The sequence below is a fragment of the Urocampus carinirostris genome, chromosome 2 (assembly GCF_059441175.1).
Source record: "Urocampus carinirostris isolate Australia breed hairy pipefish chromosome 2, RoL_Ucar_1.0, whole genome shotgun sequence".
Lineage (NCBI taxonomy): Eukaryota > Metazoa > Chordata > Actinopteri > Syngnathiformes > Syngnathidae > Urocampus > Urocampus carinirostris.
The window spans coordinates 5755698-5775790 of NC_142350.1; the positions used below are offsets into that span (position 1 = coordinate 5755698).

Genomic DNA, 20093 nt, shown 5'->3' on the forward strand with positions numbered 1-20093 from the left:
GATGCGGGGGACCGACGAGATCGATAATGAATCAGGGTAACGAAAATAAACAGGAGAAACTAGACGGGAACCAAAACTGGAGAAACTAACCAACAGGACAAGAATAAACGGAAAACAAAACTGGAACCCGAAATTAAACGTAACAAAAATAAACAGGAACAATACCGGACTGCAGATATCACAGGAAAACAGGACAGAACCACGTCTTGTGGGGCAGAAGTTCGTTGACGAGAGCGCTGAGCTATATATAAACGGAAAGTCAATGTCTCAGCTGCGCCACACGGGCGGGGCCAATTGGGCACCATGGCAACCGTGACACACACCGGTGGGGCCAATTGGACACATGGCAACCGTGACACATAGGCACAGCCAATTGAGTACCATGGCAACCATGACAACAGGCTAACCAAACAACTACCTTTATCTATCTGTCTAACCAACAAACTGACCAACTGACCAACCGACCAGTTTTTAGTTTGAGATAACAGATCTTTATTTTCGTAAAAGTGACAATATTATCTCCACTTACGAGCACCATCTATAATCAGTTACCTATTATCTCCACTCACGAGCACCATCAATAATCAGTTACGGTCATCAACCCGTGTGGTGCCCCTTAAGGCTTCTTTGACTTGGGCTAATGACTCCGTCAATATCGCTTACGACACGTGGTTTCTTAGCAACTGATGGCAGCGCTTATCGTTTTTAACGAAAAAAAGACAGTGCCAGCAAGCCCGAGACAGGAATAAAATTACCTTCCCTGCCGTTTAGCAGATTATTTTTGGCGCTTGGAAGGGATTTCAGGTGCGAATCCTGCCCAAATGGAGCACTTGAGGTAATACCTGTCGACTAGACAAAAAAAAAAAACAGCGTCACTTTATAGCAGGCACTCAAGATTAAAATAATTTTCTCAGAAAACTGTATTTATAAGTCGAAATTGAGCCAGAACATTCTGCCTTTGGATTCCAATTGAGCAGCTCGTGATGGCCGATTAAACTTTTTCTCCTGCCCACACACTGTAAATCTCCCTTCTTTCTTGCCATTGTCACAGCAGAAGTAAAGCAGGCATGACATTACCATAGCAACGAGGTCGGCCTGTTGCTACGGAGAATGAAGGGGGGAGGACGGCACCTCTGATTTACACACTGGTTGTGGAAGACTCGGATTATCAAATGCGCAAACATTTCTTTCACCTAGACGACTCGTCTTTTTCTATTTGAATGCGGCAATGCAAGTTTGCCGCCACATTTTTCATCATCACTGGGATCCAAAGTGCTTTTTGAATAGGATGAAGTGCTGAAACTTGACAGCACTTCAGGAGCCTAAGTGCTGCGTGGCTCTGTCAAAACAATGGAAATATGCCACTGGTGTCTTAGGAAGAGCTCCTAACGTGAAAGAAATACATGTTGAAAGTTATGTGAGAGCATCCTATAACTTCTCCTTCCCCCTTCTACTTCTTCGAGAGGGCAAGGGAATGATTCCTCTAGGAATTGGGAATTTACTTTCTGTTCACCACATTGTTACTTGGGAAAAACTAAGCTGCTCCTGAACTATCTTTGTGAAAAAGGTTTGTGTCTCTTACTCATCCTCTGAGTGCTTTATTAGTTGACACCAGTTTCTTCTGGAGATCCTCTCACATGAAAGATATTCATGTTGAAAGTTATGTGAGATGATCTGAGGTCAATCCCATTACTTTCCCTTAGCCCTTTCGCTTCTTTGGTGAGGTCGAGGCAATGATTCCACTAGGAATCAGGAATATACTTCCCACTTGCCACATCTTTACTTTGTGACTATGAAAAAGCTAAAGTGCTACCGACCTATCTTGGGGAAGGAAGAATGATGTTTCTTAATCTTTCTCCTAATACTTAATCATTTTACAACAGTTTCTCCTGGATGAAGAGCTTCTTATGTGAAATAGATGCATGTTGAAAGTTAGCTGAAATGATGTTGGGCCAATCCCATTACTTCATCTTCCAAGTCCAACCATTATCTGCATCGCTTATCCTCAGTAGGGTCGCGGGGGTGCTGGAGCCCATCGCAGCTTACTTAGGGCAGTAGGTAGGGGACATTACGAACTGGTTACCAGCCAGTCGCAGGGCACACAGAGACAGACAACACACTCGCTCATTCACACCTAGGGACGATTTGGAGCCGCCAATTAACCTGAAATGCATGTTTTTTTTTGAATGTGGAAGGAAACCGGAGTGCCCGGAGGAAACCCAAGCAAGCACGGGGAGAACATTCAAACTCCACACAAGAAGGTTCGATATCTCCTATTCAGATTCAGATATACTTTATTGTCATTCTTGTACACGTGTTTACAGAACGAAATGTCGATACATCTGACCCGCACAGTTTTCTTGAATGTACAGATATAAATAAATGTTGTACTGAGTTAAAGTACTATGTCAAGTGAGTCAAATTACGTTGATTTGTAGAGCCCTTAATCACAAGAAGTCTCAAAGGGCTGTACAGACTACAAACTATAAGAGACTTTTATTACACTGTCCACTGATCTAAAACCTACATGAGGGCAAGGAAAAACTCAAAACCTCAGCATGAGGAACATGAACAAAACTTGAGCCAGGACCACACATGAGGTAGTGCCCCTTCCAGGATGGCCAGGCTGCAATGGACGTTGCAATATACAGATATTGTCAACATGAAATGTAGGTCATTCATATAAGCCTAGATTTCAACAGTTCCACTAAAGTTGCAGATTGAGTCTCAGAGGGCAGAGCAGACCACAGGCCAGAATGAAGAACACTCTCAAACCTTTGGGCAGGCCAAGGGAATGATCCTGTCAGGATCTGGAACTTCATTTTCCCAATAGAGGGCCTCAAACTGTGGGGAGTGGCTGTAGAGCCACCATCTGCACCTCATCAGTGTCCACACATGCACATTTTTATTCTGGCTCCTTATAACGATTGGCTCTAAAAAAGGAGGTTGTCAGGTCATGGCCATGTCAGGTGTGTTTCTTGATTTTTATTTCTTGTCTGATTAATTGATTCTTCTAGAAATTTGGGAAAACATAATCGAGGAGAAGCTCAGGCTGTCCTGACCTATATTTGTGAGAGGAGGATTGTGCCCCTTCTCCTTCACCCTGCCCCTACCCTTTGCGGGAAATGGGACACTCTTTGTCTTCTTGTGAACACACATTGCCAGTTCCCCTTCTCCTTTCCACTTGTTTGGTCAGGGCAAGGGAAGGATTTCTGTAGAGATAGGGAATATATTTCCTTTTAATCACATTGTTACTTGAGGAGAAACTAAGGCTCTCCTGACCTATATTTGTGAAAGGAGGATTTTGTCCCTTACTCTTTCCCCTTCCACTATGATTTCTGAAGGAATGGGACAGAAAATGGACGGAAGGTGGTAAAGATGGGATTGGGCATTAGCCCTTTACCTTAATTAACAAACAAATACAACTTTTTGTGTCAAAGATAATCAAAGTAAGAAAGAAAACAGAGGACCAAAAAGGCACCTTGAGGATCTCAATTTTTTTCAAACAGGTTACAAAAGAACCACACACAGAAGAAGCCACAAATATATGAAGAATTCCACTTCTCACATCTTTATTTGAACCACCTCACACATCTGTCAGATGCTGTAAAACGCTGTAATGCATTTAGACACAAATTGTTCAATAATCTGAAACTGGAAAACAAAAAATAAATGATATGAACAAAATTGATTGCCGTACTGAAAGGGAAAGATTTCCTCTCTGAAACTGGGTTATTATTCATATTGGAATTTAAGATGTTTTAAATATATATAATTTTGAACATTTTTAGTTTGCACACGTTAAATTTGGTCCGTGTGTTCCTTTAATTGTCTTTTTCTGTGAATTCTTTTTTTGTGTGTTTTGTTGACGATTGATCTAAATAACGTGTCACTCATTCAGTAATATACATTTTTTATATATGTAGTGTGCAAATGCAACCAAATCAGTGGGAATTCCAACCTAAATCAATTTCGAGTTCGGTTGGCGTCTTAAAGAGATTGCAGAGTTTTTAGATACAGTCATAATGATGCAAAAATTTAAATAAAATTATCGTAATTCTGCCGAATCCTCCACGTGGTTCGACCGCGCATTCCCGATGGCCCCATACAGGTTACGCTCGCACTTGGCCCCTCCGACGCGCGCCATCCGCGCCCTTGTATGCATCATCTCCCCCTTCCACATGGAGACCATGAGCAGACTGGAAAGCATCACAGCGCCCAGCGTGAGCAAGCAAAGACCGGCGATGACGCAGCGGTCCCGGTGCGCACCCAGTCGGGCTCGCTCCCGCTGGAGCCGCTCCATCTCGCGCGCCGCCACGCCGTCGTCCACTGAGACGTCCCTGGGCACCACGTACGAAATGCCAACCAGGGCGATCCCTGTCACCAAGCAAAAGACGGCGGCGATGAAGCCGTAGTCCACGGATCCCTCCGTGGAGTCAAGTTCCTCCTCCTCTTCGTCATTTTCTTCCATGCAGAATCCACTCAACCGGTCTGCCCCTTGGTGTGGGTCTTCCCCCGTTAATGGAGTCTCATCCTCGGGTTCTGATTGCCTCCCCGGGCGTGTCGTCCCCCCCATGGAGAAAGGAGAAGAAGGTGCGCACGCGTGATCCACAAGTTTGGAAACTGGTGTTCATTTTACGCACGGACGCAAAGGCGCAAAAAAGACACTTTACCTCCGCCTCCTTGCAATTATGGGGGGGCTGGTGGCGGACCCCTCCCACTTAGGTGCCAGGAAGAGCCCGCAGTCAAATTTATGCGTGCTTTTATTGCAGCACCACAAATTCTAATTCCAGGAGGAAGCATGAATAGAAAATGCTCTCGCAAAATAAGCAATAATAAAATTATACATCACCATTAGCAAAGCGTTGTACTCATTTTCAGTATTTATCATGTTGGTCCGTGGTCAAAAAAATCTTACAAATGTAGAAGCAAAATAAGACTGTAGAAAAACATGTGTTTACGTAAATAGGGATAGTTTGCAGAAACGGAACAAAGGAGTTCACAAAGATTTTCAGAATTCAAAAACATCAAAGCTAATCCAACTCAAACTCAACTACTAACCCCTGCTGCATCCTGTTGAAACACTAAATGGATCTACATGAACAAAAATGAAAGAAGGAAGACCCGGAATATGTTAAAATTACCAGTTATAACAGGAATAAACAAGAAAGGAAAAACAAGTAACGTTTTTAGAAATGGAACCATTCCATTGTAGCTTTCTCTTTATGTTTTGAACCATTGTCTTGTTGGAAGACAAATCTCCGTCCTAGTTTCAGGTCTTTGCGGATTCCATCAGGTTTTCTTCCAGAATGGTCCTGTTTTTGGCTCCATCCATCTTCCCATCAATTTCATCATCATGCCTGTCCCTGCTGAAGAAAAGCAGGCCCAAACCATGATGCTGCCACCACCATATTTGACTGTGGGGATGGTGTGTTGAGGGTGATGAGCTGTGCTGCTTTTACGCCAAACATAACATCTTGCATTGTTGCCAAAAAGTTCGATTTTGGTCGCGTCTGACCAGAGCACCTTCTTCCAAATGTTTGGTGTGTCTCCAAGGTGGCTTGTGGCAAACTTTAAACGACACTTTTTATGGACATCTTTAAAAAAACGGCTTCTTTCTTCCCAGATTTGTGCAGTACACGACTGATTGTTGTCCTATGGACAGATTCTCCCACCTCAGCTGTAGACCTCTGCAGTTCATCTAGAATTATCATGGGCCTCTTGGCTGCATATATAATCATTTTTCTCCTTATATGGGCTGAAAGTTTAGGGGGACGGCCCGATCTTGGTAGATTTGCTGTGGTCTGATACTCCTTCCATTTCAATATTATTGCTTGCACAGTGCTCCTTGGGATGTTCAAAGCTTGGGAAATCTTTTTTGTATCCAAATCCAGCTTTAAACTTCTCCACAACACTATCTCGGACCTACCTGGTGTGTTCCTCGTTCTTCATGATGCTCTCTGGGCTTTAAACAGACCTCCGAGACTACCACAGTGCAGGTGCTTTTATAAAGAGACTTTATTACACAGAGGTGGATTCCATTTATCATCGTCAGTCATTTAGATCAACATTGAATCGTTCAGAGATCCTCACTGAACTTCTGGACAGAGTTTGCTGCACTTAAAGTAAAGGGGCTGAATAATTTTGCACACACACACACTTTTTCGTTTTTTTTATTTATTAAAAAAGTTTAAAATATCCAATAAAGTGTGTTCCACTTCATGATTGTGTCCCACTTATTGTTGATGCTTCACAAGAAATTACAGTTCTATCTCTTTATGTTTGAAGTCTGAAATGTGGCAAAAGGTCACAAAGTTTAAGGAGGCCAAATAGTTTCGCAAAACACAATTTGTAGTCTATTTTCTTATTTCACACAGGGAAAAATCTCAACTTAGTTTTAAAGATATTTGAAATAAAAATGAAACTAAAGCTGAATGGTGAGGGAGATTTTTTTTCCTTTTCAATTTACTAATATTGCTATCTGGCTAATATTTAATGATTGGTAGGCCCGAAAAACACACACACGCGCAAACTAAAACAACCAATACTTGTAAATAATAGAGAAGATTGTCTGATTTGTAAGAAAAGCTTGCACGAGAATAGTATAATAGTGCCAACTCTCTCCCCTCTTTGCATAGGATGTCGTCAGAAAGCGCTTTTCCTAATAAAGTGGTCGTTCAAACAAAAGACGGAATAAGCATCCCCCTCATGCATAAGCATGAGTGAAATGGTGAAAAAATGATGCATAAAACAAAGCATCAATATCAATAATTATTCACTCGACTCATCTCGGTTGTGGCGTCACACAATCTGTGCTCGGAGCTGGATTGGGATCAATTTTGTATAGCCGTGTATAGGTTTTATCTTTTTCAAACTAGAACCAAGGTGTATTTAAAATATACAAATTTTTGTAAAAACGAGGCGGATATGTGCTAAATTGTATTTGGAGATGGAAATAAATACAGTATATATACTAAATTGTATCCCTGGTTTTCAATCGAGAACGATGACGTATGGCGATGAAGTGTAACGTCAGCCTTTGTTCTGTAGATGGCAGTGAAACTCCACACATGTTTAGGAAGATAATCTATTGTAGGGGTGTGGAACTCATTTTAGTTTCGGGGTCGTCACATGCTAGAAAACAAACTATCACAGCGGCAGACAAGTAGAATATTGTACAGAGAAAGAGAGAAAGAAAGAGAGGGATAAGTAAAGAGAGTGAGATAAAAAATGAGAGGAGAAAAAAAGAGAAGGAACGAAAGAGAAAGAAAATTGGTAAAAAGACAGATAAAAGGAGAAATAATTGTAAAAAAAAGAGAGAAAGAAAGTGAGAGGAAAAAAGATAAACAGAAACAGAGAAGCCAAGTCAAGTCAAGTCAAGTCATATTTATTTATAAAGCCCTTAATCACAAACATGTCTCAAAGGACTGCACAGGATTACAATTACACCATTACCTGATCTTAAACCAACATGCAGGCAAGGAAAAACTCAAAACCTCAGCGTGAGGAAAAAAGAAACCTTGAGAAGAGGCCTCACAAGTGGTAATCCCCCTTCCAGGATGACCAGGGTGGAATAGATTTAGCATTGAGTTACAGTACACAAACAATAGTAAACATCAATAAAAGAGAACACTACATGTACAGGTAACATGTTGAAAGTTGTCAGGAAAATGCATGACAGCAACGACGCCCCCAGCCTGTAAAGTATTCCAGAAATTCCATTACGGCAATGACGCAGCTTCCCAGAGAGAGAATAAAAAGAAAGAAAAAGAGTAAAAAGAAACAGGGAGAGTGTGTGTGTGTGTGAGCGAAAGAAAGAGAGTGAGAAGAGGGATTATGACAAAAGAAAGAAAGAAAGAAAGAAAGAAAGAAAGAAAGAAAGAAAGAGACAGAAATACAGCTACAGTGTCTTTGGAAGTGGTGCCTGGGTTTGGTGATATCAAATGGACATATTTTAAACAGCGGCTCGTTTTTCTCTTGCACTTTTCAGTGTGGTCTAGCAGGCCACATTAAATCCCTTGGCGGGCCTGACCTAACCTGCGAGCCGCATGTTTGACCCAGGAGATCTAAAGAGAAGCTGATAAATAACAATATATTGTTTTTGCAAGTTTTTTATTTTATTTTACGGCATCCAAGTCATCTTTAGATCATCTTTCCCAACCCCTTTTTTTCTGTAACCTTCTGCAGAGGAAATAACTTCCAATGCCTTTCTGTACACAGCACCTGAGCACAACAATAATTGAGAGAAGATCAGTTATGGTATTTTTCTCATTTTCTTGATGAAGATTTTTTTTTGAGCTGGCTCTTGTGCACAGTTGGTGTGTGGAGGAGCTTCAGACGCCTCCACACTTGCTGGCCTCAACAAACACGTTATTAGAATCATGCCCAAAAAAAAAAAAACCCAACTACCTACAAACCGTTGTTCCTCGCATGTGCCGTGTTGAATACTTTCTGTACTGTCGTTTTCTGTGTTGTCTTTCTTTCAGGTTTTTGTTCAGTTTGAGCTAGTAAGTGGTTTCAAAATCATGGCGCTAGTTGTTCTGTCCACTTGTAGCAATGTCTTTGTGTCGTCTTATTTTCATGTTATGTTCTGTTGAAGCTGTTTAGTGTTGGAACATTCCACCAGAACGGAATCAGGACCCAAATGCGTAGCGCTAACCACAAGTTTATTGATAGAAAGAGGGACCGCAGTGCCCGCGATCCGGTGCTCACTGGACGCGGGAAGCAAGTCGCTCACACAATTGGATCGTGATCCATATACGGAAGTAGATCTTTCGGAGCGGGAGATGGCGTGTCAAGGACGGAAAAAACAGGTCGATAGCCGGGAGAGAAGAGCAAAACCGTGGTCGGGGTCAAAAACAGGTCGTAGCCGGAGACAAACGGGGAGATCAGGAACGGACGGGTGGAAAAAATGGGTGCAAAAAGCAGGACCGACAGGAGTCAGAGTCAAAGTGCTTGCCTTGTAGAAACAGAGGTTCGTTGGCGGACTGACAACCAGAGAGTGAAAGTACTGGGCTTGAAAAAGAACAGGGACCTAATCAGGTAGCCCGCAGCGGCTGGCGCCAAACGGGCGGGCACAGGTGATCCAAATCGGTCATCATGACACTAACATACTGTATGTTTATTCTGCAATTTGTCCACTTACAGTTAGTGAGTATCCCGACATATCCCAACAGTCTTCCTTTCATGTTTTGTGCAGTTAAAGCTAGTGTTCCAACATGTTCCTCTTCCTTTCCTGATTATTTTCTTTAGAGCTGGTTAGCGTTGGGACATAATGTCTCCGTGCGTAAGTATGTTCATTGTGTCATCTCTCTTTTGTGTTTTGTTCAGCCATAGAACAAGGTGTTATTTGAACATATCATGCATCATATTTCATGTTATGTCTAGGTAGAGCTATTTTGTGTCCCAACATATTCTTTGTTTTCTTCTTTTTATGTTTTGTTCAGTAGTGAGAGTCCCAACATAATCTACCTTCTTCTTCTTTGATTAGTTGGAGTCACATGGTGTAATATTCTGCGTTATCCCTCTTCAATGTTTTGTTCTGTTAAAGTTAATTACTGGGGGTGGATTATATTATATGCCTTGGCACTCACGTCATCATGGCACCCACATTGGTCCGTCCACACGTGGGAATGTTTCTTGTTTCACCTCCTTTCATGTTTTGTTCTGTTAGAACTAGTCGGCTTTCCAATATCCTGAATTATATAGCAGGGATGATCTTTTTAACCAATTATTCTGGGGTTGGAAACTTTTCATGTGTCAACATGACATACTCGTTAACATCTTTGAGCACAACTACACACACACACACACACACACACACACACACACACACACACACACACACACACACACACACACACACACACACACACACACACACACACACACACACACACACACACACACACACACACGAACCCCCCAGTTTCTTTGTGTGTGCCGAGGAATAAATAACATACCAAAAATGGCCAGCAGGAAATGTCGAATACGTCTGTGAGACGTCAGAGCCAATGAGTTTCTGCAAAAAGGAACCAGCACCACAAAAGAGCTTTACGCGCACCTTTACGCACCGGACCCATATTTTACGCACCGGACCCATATTTCTGACACCCATCGATATTTAGAGATTAACTTTTGAGTGAGGGGAGAATTTACGCACACATTTGCTCGTCCCTCCCCTCGGGCACGCGCCTTATTCACGCGCATGATGAACGCAGAATAATCCTTAACCCGAGGCAACATGGAAAACTCGAGCAACCAGAGCTTGGGTGCGTGGACCGACTCGAGTGCGCAATACAAAGTGATCAGCACCGCTCTACTGTTGCTGATCTGCGTGGCAGGAGTGGTGGGAAACGCCATGGTGGTCCTGGTCGTGCTGACCACCAAACACATGCGCACACCCACCAACTGTTACTTAGTGAGCCTGGCCGCCGCAGATTTGATGGTGCTGACCGCAGCCGGTTTGCCCACTGCGGCAGACGGCGCGTTGGGTTTTTGGGTTTTTGGGCGTGCTGGGTGCTTGTGCATCACCTACCTGCAGTACCTGGGCATCAATGCGTCGTCCTGCTCCATTGCTGCCTTTACAATCGAAAGGTACATCGCCATCTGCCATCCCATCAAGGCGCAGTTCCTGTGCACGCTCTCCCGCGCCAAGAAGATCATCCTCCTGGTCTGGACACTGACGTCCGCCTACTGCGTGGTGTGGTTCTACCTAGCCGACCTGCAGGTTTTGGTTTACGATAACGCCAAGGTGACGGCGTGCGGCTACCGGGTGGCCCGTCATCTATACCTGCCTGTCTACTTCTTCGACTTTGCAGTTTTTTTCGTGGTTCCGCTACTTCTTTGTGCAGTTCTGTACGGGATGATCGGACGGATTCTGTTCCTCAACCCGTTGCCAGCAGACCCAAAAGAGCAGCAGCAACTGCAGAGCGAATGCGACCACCTCCGCCGGGGAAAGAAGAGCTGCAGGAACTCCAGGCATTCCAGCTCTACCGCGGCTTCGCGCAGACAGGTGGGAAACTGACGCAAGCAGAAAAAAATTAGGGAGCCCACCCTGGGAATAAATAGTTTGAGAAGTCCTACAAAAGACAAAATACACAAAAAATGACACTAAGGTCCCATCCAAAATGATTTGGGTGACCGTCTTTTTCAAGAAATCATAAAGTCATTTTGTTGAGGGCTAAATTTGGAAACGTCCAAAAAGACATTCCGTTCAGGGTGGGGCGATAAACATGATCGTTTTTTTTTCTTACTCCATTATTTTCGAATTGGCAATTACTGTAAATGTATTTAAAACGTAGATTTATTCTTTGTATTATGGAGACACTACAACTACACCCTGGGGAAAACATGAAAAGCACGCCAAAATTAATTTTAAAAAAAGAAAATCATTAAAAAAAGAGATCTTTATTTGGCAACAGGGAAAGTTGAAAAAAAAGTCATAACCAAGACCAGCACCCAACCCTTCAAAAGATGCAAGAAGAGACGTTAAAAAGACATGAAATAGAGGACAAAATTCCATCTAGAAGACGTCCATATATTATTGAGAAGTAAAAGTTGTGAAAACAACCGCCCTACTGTCTTTTTCTATATAAAACTACATTTGTCATAAAATATAATGTATTCTACATACTGCCCTTAAGGCTTCTAACTTAGATCGTGTTTAAATGTATGCTTTGATCTATTTTCTTTTATTGTGAACCATTGCTCTCCAGATTTCCCAAATCAATCAACCAATCAGTTTTTTCCCTTTTGGCCTGTTTAGTCTGATCATAGTTTTTTTATATTATATCTGGAATCGGGTTTTAATGCATGATTATTTTCTAATATATTTACATTTTCTGTAATTCCTTGCTCTCTGGACTTCCCAAATCAGTCATTTTTCCTCCTGGTCCAGCTAGTCCTCCAAATATCAAACAAATAAACAAGATCAGTTTTTATGCATGTTTTCTAATATACATTCTTATCTATAATTCCTTGCTCTCCGGACTTCCCATATCAATGAATCAATGAATCAATCAACCGATCAATCATTTTGTTCATATTGGTCTTGATAGTGATCGCTAGTCCAAGCCTACTCCCCCCCTAAATATTTAAAATATAGATAAGATCTGGTTTTAATGCATGTTTTTATCTACTTTTTTGTTGTTGTTGTAATTCCTTGCTCTCTGGATTCCCTCAGTCTGATCTGAGCCCAGTTTTTTTTCCCCCTATTTTCAAAAATATAACTAATAAGTTTATTCTGCTATCACTATCATGTTTCTGTCCTTTGATATCCACACCCTTTAGGGAAAATCTGTTTTTCTAACCTAAGAGATGTAATAAAAAGAATGGGCTCAGGGTAAAATCTTTAGAACGGGTTGAACTTTTTTATATGAAGGCTTCTCTTCCTTTCCTCCTAGCAAGTACAAAATAAATTGAATTCACTCATTATTTTAAGTTTATACTAAACTTTAAGCTTAACAAAGATAAAGATCAGGTTTAATGCATGTTTTGATTTACTTTCGTTTATTGTAATTCCTTGCTTTTCAAACTTCCCAAATCAATCAATATTTGTATCCTTTTGCTCCCGTCCCTCTGCCAAATTCTCTACCACAATGTGAAGGGGGCTCAAAAGGTTTACTCACACCTGCTAAAAAACAGATTTTTTTTCCCAATATGTAATCCAGGTAACCAAGATGCTAGCAGTGGTTGTGATCCTCTTTGCCTCACTGTGGATGCCGTACCGCACCCTGGTGGTGGTCAACTCCTTCCTGGAGCGTCCGTACCTGGACGACTGGTTCCTGCTCTTCTGCCGGGTGTGCGTTTACCTCAACAGCGCCGTTAACCCGCTTATCTACAACGCCATGTCTCAGAAATTTCGCGCCGCCTTCCTCAAAATTTGCCGCTGCGGTCGTTCTAAGGCGCCGGCCTCCGCTGGCGCTTATAACGCCACCTTGAGTTACAGCAACGTCAAAGACTCGTCGGCGGCCGAGAGCACCGAGCGCTTCGGAACCGACATGGAGGAGATCACGGTTAGCGATGGATTGCTGGTGGAGCACGACACTGAATTCGACGGATCTTCTTTATCCTCTTCCTTTGGGAAAGGGGGATTCAAGGTAGCAGTTTAACTGGAGGATTAGTCTCTGTATGGACAACCAGCTAGTTTTTTCCTAACCTTGTTTCCAGCTAGGACACATCCATAAGATCCCTAAAAGTATGTTAGCATGTTGCTAATCACTCCTATTAACTCATTCACTGCCAAAGACTGCCATAGACGTCTTTAGCATTAAGTTTAAGTTTAAGTTTCAAATAGGCACCCGGGGCTGGGTGGTACAACAGTTATTATCCCTATTTTTCTCTGTCCTTTTTTAAAGACTGGTTGTTAAATGTATTTCATAAAGTCAATATATGCATATATTTTTTTACTCTTTCAACCTTATCCAGGAAAAACATGTAAAATATAAGTGAGTGAGGTCAAGTCAAAATTATTTGTACAGCCCTTAATCAATGACAGTCTTGTGAGTAAGAAATTCCAGTTAAAACATCCTGAATTTCATTTTGTCACTTTAAAAGTTGACATGCTTTTTATAAAATGAGACAGATATTGTAAAGATAGATTCATTTTGTATAATCTAAATTGTTATTCTTCAGCCAGCAGAATTATACTTTGGAGAACAGTGGTAGATTGCAACACAGACGTGAAAAGTCTACTTTTTGTGTTATCAGTGGTTGACATGATAACTGACCAAATTGCATTTGCTTGTCATTGTTCCTCCAGGATTAAATGAAACTCAGACGAAAAAGACTTAAAACTTCAATCCAAAAGACATCATTATCTGGTTAATAAGTTAAAAGGGGTTAATGCAACCAAATTTTGGACGTCTATTTTTTTTACTTAGTCCAGACCAGATCTAGCCAAAACACCCAATAGACCTCCTGGGTAGGACTATTATTATAATTTCTATCTTGGTCTGATTTGTTTTTAACTTGCAATTAAATGTATTTAAAAATTGATATATGCATACATGTATTTATCTTTTTATTTTTGGGTTTCTTAACATATCACACAGGAAAAGAAAAAGCCTGGTTGAAAAGCAAAAGTTGAAATAAGATTTTTTTTAAAAACATGTCTTTTTCAAATTGTCGAAAAGATGGCTTTTGGGGGGCTAAATTTGGACCAAACGAGGTATAGCAGGCTTGAAGGGGTAAACACAACCCAATTTTAGACATTTAATGACAGTAATATGTCAATGGCAGTAAATGCGTCAAATATCCTTAATGTTAATAATTAAAAGGACAGCGTGTAGTATTTGACTACTCGATGCCACTGTATGGTGTAATGCGAACGGAAAACAAGTGGTAAAAACACAAGGAGGAATTAAAACTAGTTAGACTCCAAGTGACCAAAACACACCCAATTACTTCTCAATTTTTTGCAAATCCTTTTTGACGTGTTTGGATACCCGTAGTAGCAAGATGGCCGATACGGCTCATGTTGTGTAAAATAGATTTCTCAACCTACAAGTGTTTTTTTTTTATTATAAAAAACTCATGTTTATATGACAGTTCTTGTATTTTTGCTTATCATTTAAATCAACATTATTTTAGATTGAAGTCTTTTACAACTAGGAGACGCTAAATAATACACAGTGTCCCTTTCACTATATGAATACTAAACACAGTTGCAGACAAATGCTTTGCTTCTTGAGTAAATATTTAAATACTGACAGAAAGAAAAACGAAGAATTCATTGAGCTATACAAAAAACATTAACGGATAAAGACATCAATGGCATTGAATGAGTTAAGGAGGCTTTTTGTGATGTTTGATTATATACTATAAATACGGAACACAGTTGCCTACATTTTAAGCTAATTAGACTCAACGGATGGATCTCTTGTAGAGGTAAGATCTTAAAGGTGGGGTGCGGCATTTGAAAACTAAAGTCTGCAATCATGACTTTAAGCCAGGAGATGGCGACAGAGTAACAGATGATTTGCCTGGAAATACATGGCGTTTCGTGCTCAGAATATGTTTTCTTTTTCCACCTCGCCTGATAAAAGTAAGATAGAAGCAGATCGATGCAATGGAAAATAAAGCATAAGGGCTCTTTGAACTCAGTTGGACATAGTGAAAACATACTTAGTATAGAAAATATTTAACTTTGAACTTTTTAAAGACACCTCAAACTACGTAACCAAAATTTATGCCTGACCTGAAATTCGGGTTTGGTTGGGCCTAAAATGTCAATCATTACGTTCGAGTTTGGGCCAAGCCTCTCTCTTGATGCCTTTAAAAAATGCCCAGCTTTCATTCTTTTTTGTATTATTTTTTTGGGGGAAGGATCTGCACAATGGATTTTGTCCGAGCGCTCGTTGGGTCCGAGTGGAAGATGAAATCCATCACAAATAATAAGAAACAAAGAACAACGACAGGTGGACAAATAGAAAAAATAATTGTCAGTGAGGGAAGAGCCTTCCTTTACCCGAGTTCTCGCAAATAAAGTGTGACAATTCAAGTTTGCTTTTGGCTCGGTCCCTCAAATCAAGTTAACTTGTCTGGCTCAGGCTGGGCTGGATTTTGTTGTCGTCCCAATCTTACCTCTAATCCATTGAGCAATCAAAAAGACGTTTATGTAACACAGGCTCATTTAATGGCTTATTTATTGTTTGTATTCATGCTAACAGAAATTAAATAAAGTCAGTCATGAAAAAACAAAATGATGTTAGCGTCAAGTCTGGACTTGCCAATTAAGTAAACATTCTGATAAGAACCGAAACTCAACCAATGGATCCGGTCAAAAAGATTTACACGCTCAATCTTTGGCTAACTTGCTGTCTTTGTCATACTAACAGAAATGAATTTTACTCAAACTAATTAAAATCAAAGAGCCCGCATTGTGTATTGGGAAAAAGAGCTTACAGATGAAGTAAATATTCTAATGTTGACTCAACCAATGGATCTATTGAGCAACCAAAAAGACATCTATGTAACATAGACTCGTTTAATGGCTAACTCATTATCTTTAGTCATGCTAACAGAAAGTAAAACAAGTCAATTCGATTAAAATCAAAGATGTTTATCATGCGTATCGGAAAATAAATTGTGATATCATTAATTGTGGACTTGCTGATGAATATTTTAATTCTAGCCAAAACTCAACAAATGTTTTCATTGATGAACCAAAAAAGATGCACGCAAACTACGGCCCTCTAGGCTTTTTCACTCGGCCCGCCAAACGAAAATGGTCAAAATATAATAACAAAATATAAGATAGTAAATAAAGTACTACTAATAAAAAATGTTTCTTTGGTGCCAACTTTGTCCCCATTGTTTTTTGTGTGTCTACATCAAATGCACTACTACACAAATACTTAAGAATTGCTCGAAAAATAAATATATAATTTAGTGATTAAAAAGGCACCTCATATATTAATTTGCTTTCATTCTGAAAAGACAAAAAAATACCATAGAAATACTATAATTTATACAATAGAAATACTACTCTAGAAATACTACAAAATACTCTTTAATAAATACTTTATAAAAACATCTGTAGAACTATCAAAAAAATACTATAATACTACAAAAATACTACTACGGAAATATCACAATAAAAAAACAACTACAGTAATATTACAAATATACTACAGATATACTACAAAACTGCTCCCATGGAAATGCTTTACAAATACTACATAAACACATCAAAAAACAACTATGGGAATACTACAAACATACTACAACAATAAAACTGCAGTTACACGACAAAAACATTAAAAAATATAACTGCAGTAATACTACAACACTAAATATAAAATTGTGTGCTTTAAACAGGGACCTTATACAAATTATTTTGCTTTAAATACGTTTCAAAACCGGTTTGATGAAACTAATCTATTAAAAACCAAATATAAAGAACTGGACATGTCGGTATGTATATTTATTCATAACTGAAAAAAATTGAATAGGTCTCCAGGATCAGCTCCTTGGCTACATTTTTTAACCCAATGTGGCCTCTGACTCCAAATTATTGCCTGCACAATACAGGCTGATTTGATTGGCTATTTTATCGTTTTTGTTCTTGCTAACAGAAATTAAATGAAGTCAATAAAAATCCAAGACGTAGATCATGCGTATCGTGTTTGTTAATCGGTGAAACGTGATTGGCTGTCGGCAGGAGGAGGAAGACGCTGGGTTGCTGCTGATAAGTGTGTTCTCTATATTATGTGTGTGCGCTTTATTGCTAGCTTGTGTTATCAAAAGCATACAAAAGATTGTGTATTTTTATATTGATTATTGTCTGTTGTGAGTCATATTAAGATGCTGCTCTTGGTGAAAGCTCTTCTATGGTGCTAATAAAACTCTTTGTGCAAGTGGAGTTTTTCTTTTTTTGAAGATAAAGAAGGATTTGTTCAACTACTAGTCACGCAAGTATTTTTTTCAATCCATCCAGAAAATCTTAATTTTTGCTTTTAAAGAATTTATTTGGTGGAACATTAAGTATTTGGTGAGTAAAGGTGCAAATAAGATGCTATTCTGGATTATCACAGTGGTCTCCAGGACAGTGATTCTCAACTGGTGGGTTGCAGACCCGTTTTCAGTGGGTCGAGGCCTTTTTCTTGGCAAAATAATGCTAAGAAATAGAAAAAAACGAATGGTCTATGACACTCTTTAACAGTAGATGGCGATAATGCTACATGTTCAGTCAAGGAGAATGTTTTAGAGGGACCACATCTCATTTTAATGGGATTTTGTTGGTTTGATTACCCTTTTCTGCAGCACAGCGGCGCAATGGTTAGCGCATGTGCGCCACAGTTCTGAAGTCATGAGACCGAACCTCCTGTGTGGAGCTTGCATGTTCTCCCCATGCTTGCGTGGGTTTCCTCCGTGTACTCCGGTGTCCTCCCACATTCCAAAAACATGCATGTCAGGTTAATTGGCCGGTCCAAATTGTCCCTAGGTGTGACTGAGCGAGCGAATTGTCTGTCCCTGTGTGCCCTGTGACGGGCTGGCAACGAGTTCAGGGTTTCCCCTGCCCACTGCCCGAAGTTGAGATGGGCTCCAGCGTTTGATCCCGTTTTATTTTTGGCCTGATTTGTTTGATTTTGACCACTCGTTTGTCTGGATTTTAATCCTCTTCCGCGACCATCGATCCCCGGATCGAGTGTGCGCGCATTCCTCCTCTCCCTAATAAATTGTGAGTATGTTACGCTATTGGTTTCTGAACTCTGTTTCCTGGCCAGGTCCGTGACAGAACGCTCAGACCACAAACATGAACCTAGCGAACGCTCACACAAGCGCGGATTGGGGAGAGCCAGAAACTCCCGACGCCCTGCAGCAGTTGCACCGGACTGAGGGCGCCGTCTGGCGATTGCCCAGTGACGTCACCGCCCTTCAACTGCAGGTCGAGCGAAATCTACGGAGCATATGGCACCAGACGGGGCAATTAGCTCAGTCGACTGAGTTCCTGTCGCGTCAGCTGAATGAGCTCCTGTCGGCAACGGCCCCACCTCCCGGGGGCCTCTTCTCCTGCCGCGCCGTCACCTTTCCTGCCCATTCGGCCCACGGACCCGCCCGCCATGGCAATTGCTGTGCCTCGAATGGGGTTTCCGGGAAGATTTGGTGCCGGGCTGTCTGAGGCCTCGTCGGCCTCAACGCCGCGCCTGTCGGCCTCAATGCCGCGCCTGTCGGCCTCCAAGCCGTGTCTGTTGGCCTCAACACTGAGCCTGGCGGGCTCGACGCCGCGCCTGTAGGCCGACTTTCCATCTCCGTCTGTCAGTCAGACTCCCCGGCTCGCCTGTCTGACTTTGCTGCAAGCCAGTCCAACTCCGCTGATCGCCAGTCCGACTCTCCGGCTCGCCACTCCGACTCTCCGGCTCGCCACTCTGTTTCGTCCGCCTGCCGGCCAAGCCTCTCCCTATTCCTGCTATTTCAGAGGCTGGAGTGGGGACACCCTCCTCGGGAGCATCAGCCCTTTCTTGGGTGCGCTGTATTTTGTTTTTGTTGGGACTTCTGGAGTTGTCCCTTGAGGGGGAGGTTCTGTCACGGTTGCCATGGCGCCCAGTTGGCCCCGCCCATGGACACCGGCTGAGACGCGTTGACTGATTGCTCCTTGGGAGTACTTAAACGTGGTCCTTTGAGCCGTTAGTTGTCTTAGCGTCTGTGATACTTCTGCAAGACTCCTGTTAAACTCTGTGAAAAGCCTAGTTCTGTGAATTTGCCTTCGTTTGACCCTGTTTTATTTTTGGCCTGATTTGTTTGTTTTGACCACTCTTTTGTTTGGATTTCCATCCTCTTCCGCGACCATCAATCCTCGGATCGAGTGTGCGCACATTCCTCCTCTCCCTAATAAATTGTGAGTACGTTACGCTATTGGGTTCTGAACTGTGTTTCCTGCCCTGGTCCGTGACATAAAGATAGCAGTACAAATTTCTTTTACTGTAAAAAAGCCTCCAAATATAGCTATTAGTAGCTAAATCCCTAGTAACACAACTAAGTGCACTCTAAAGTGTCAATATTTTGTGTGGGCACCATGATTTTGCAGAACCGCCTAAATCCTACTGGGCGAGGATTTCACCAGAGCCTTACAGGTTGCCACTGGAATGTTGGAATGACAACATGACCAAGCTGGGGGATATTCGAGATCTTGTGCTTCTCCACCTTATTCTTGAGGATGCGCTAAAGATGTTCTATTGGGTTTAGATCTGGAGACCTGCTTGGCCAATCCATCACTTTTACTCTTAGCCCCTATAGTAAGCCGTGGCCATTTCATAGGTGTGTTTGGGGTCATTGTCATTATGAAACACTGCCCAGCGACCCAGTTTCCAAAGGGAGGCAATCATTCTCTGCTCCAGTATTTCAAAGTACGTACTTGAGTTCATGATTCCCTCAATAAATGCAACTCTTCAACTCCAGTTGCACTCATGCAGTCCCAAACCATGACGTTCCTACAACCATGCTTGACCGTAGGCAGGACACAAAAATCTTTGTCCTCCTCACCTGGATGCTGCCACACGTGATTACACCATTCTAGCCAAATAAATGAATCTTTGTCGCATCAGACCAGAGAATATTTTTAAAGTAAGCCATGGGCTTTGCTGACACAT

At 41.6% G+C, this 20093-nt stretch overlaps 2 protein-coding genes across 2 annotated transcripts; one reads left to right on the forward strand and one right to left on the reverse strand.

The window, feature by feature from the left end:
* Positions 1-3544: 3544 nt before the first annotated feature.
* Positions 3545-4730, reverse strand: LOC148370784 (transmembrane protein 74). The gene has a single exon (XM_088327764.1). The coding sequence runs from the start codon at positions 4574-4576 to the stop codon at positions 4049-4051; it is 528 nt and encodes a 175-aa protein (XP_088183890.1). The 5' UTR covers positions 4577-4730; the 3' UTR covers positions 3545-4048.
* Positions 4731-10064: 5334 nt separating this feature from the next.
* LOC148370785 (thyrotropin-releasing hormone receptor-like) lies at positions 10065-17360 on the forward strand. The gene is made up of 2 exons (XM_088328545.1): positions 10065-11014; positions 12672-17360. The coding sequence occupies exons 1-2, from the start codon at positions 10244-10246 to the stop codon at positions 13110-13112; spliced, it is 1212 nt and encodes a 403-aa protein (XP_088184671.1). The 5' UTR covers positions 10065-10243; the 3' UTR covers positions 13113-17360.
* Positions 17361-20093: the final 2733 nt, after the last annotated feature.

Bases quoted from the DNA above. Each gene is read 5' to 3' on its own strand.
- LOC148370784 (XM_088327764.1), bottom strand. From the start codon at position 4,576: ATGGGGGGGACGACACGCCCGGGGAGGCAATCAGAACCCGAGGATGAG.
- LOC148370785 (XM_088328545.1), top strand. From the start codon at position 10,244: ATGGAAAACTCGAGCAACCAGAGCTTGGGTGCGTGGACCGACTCGAGT. The intron at 11,015-12,671 runs GTGGGAAACTGA...TATGTAATCCAG, and splicing joins CCGCGGCTTCGCGCAGACAG to GTAACCAAGATGCTAGCAGT.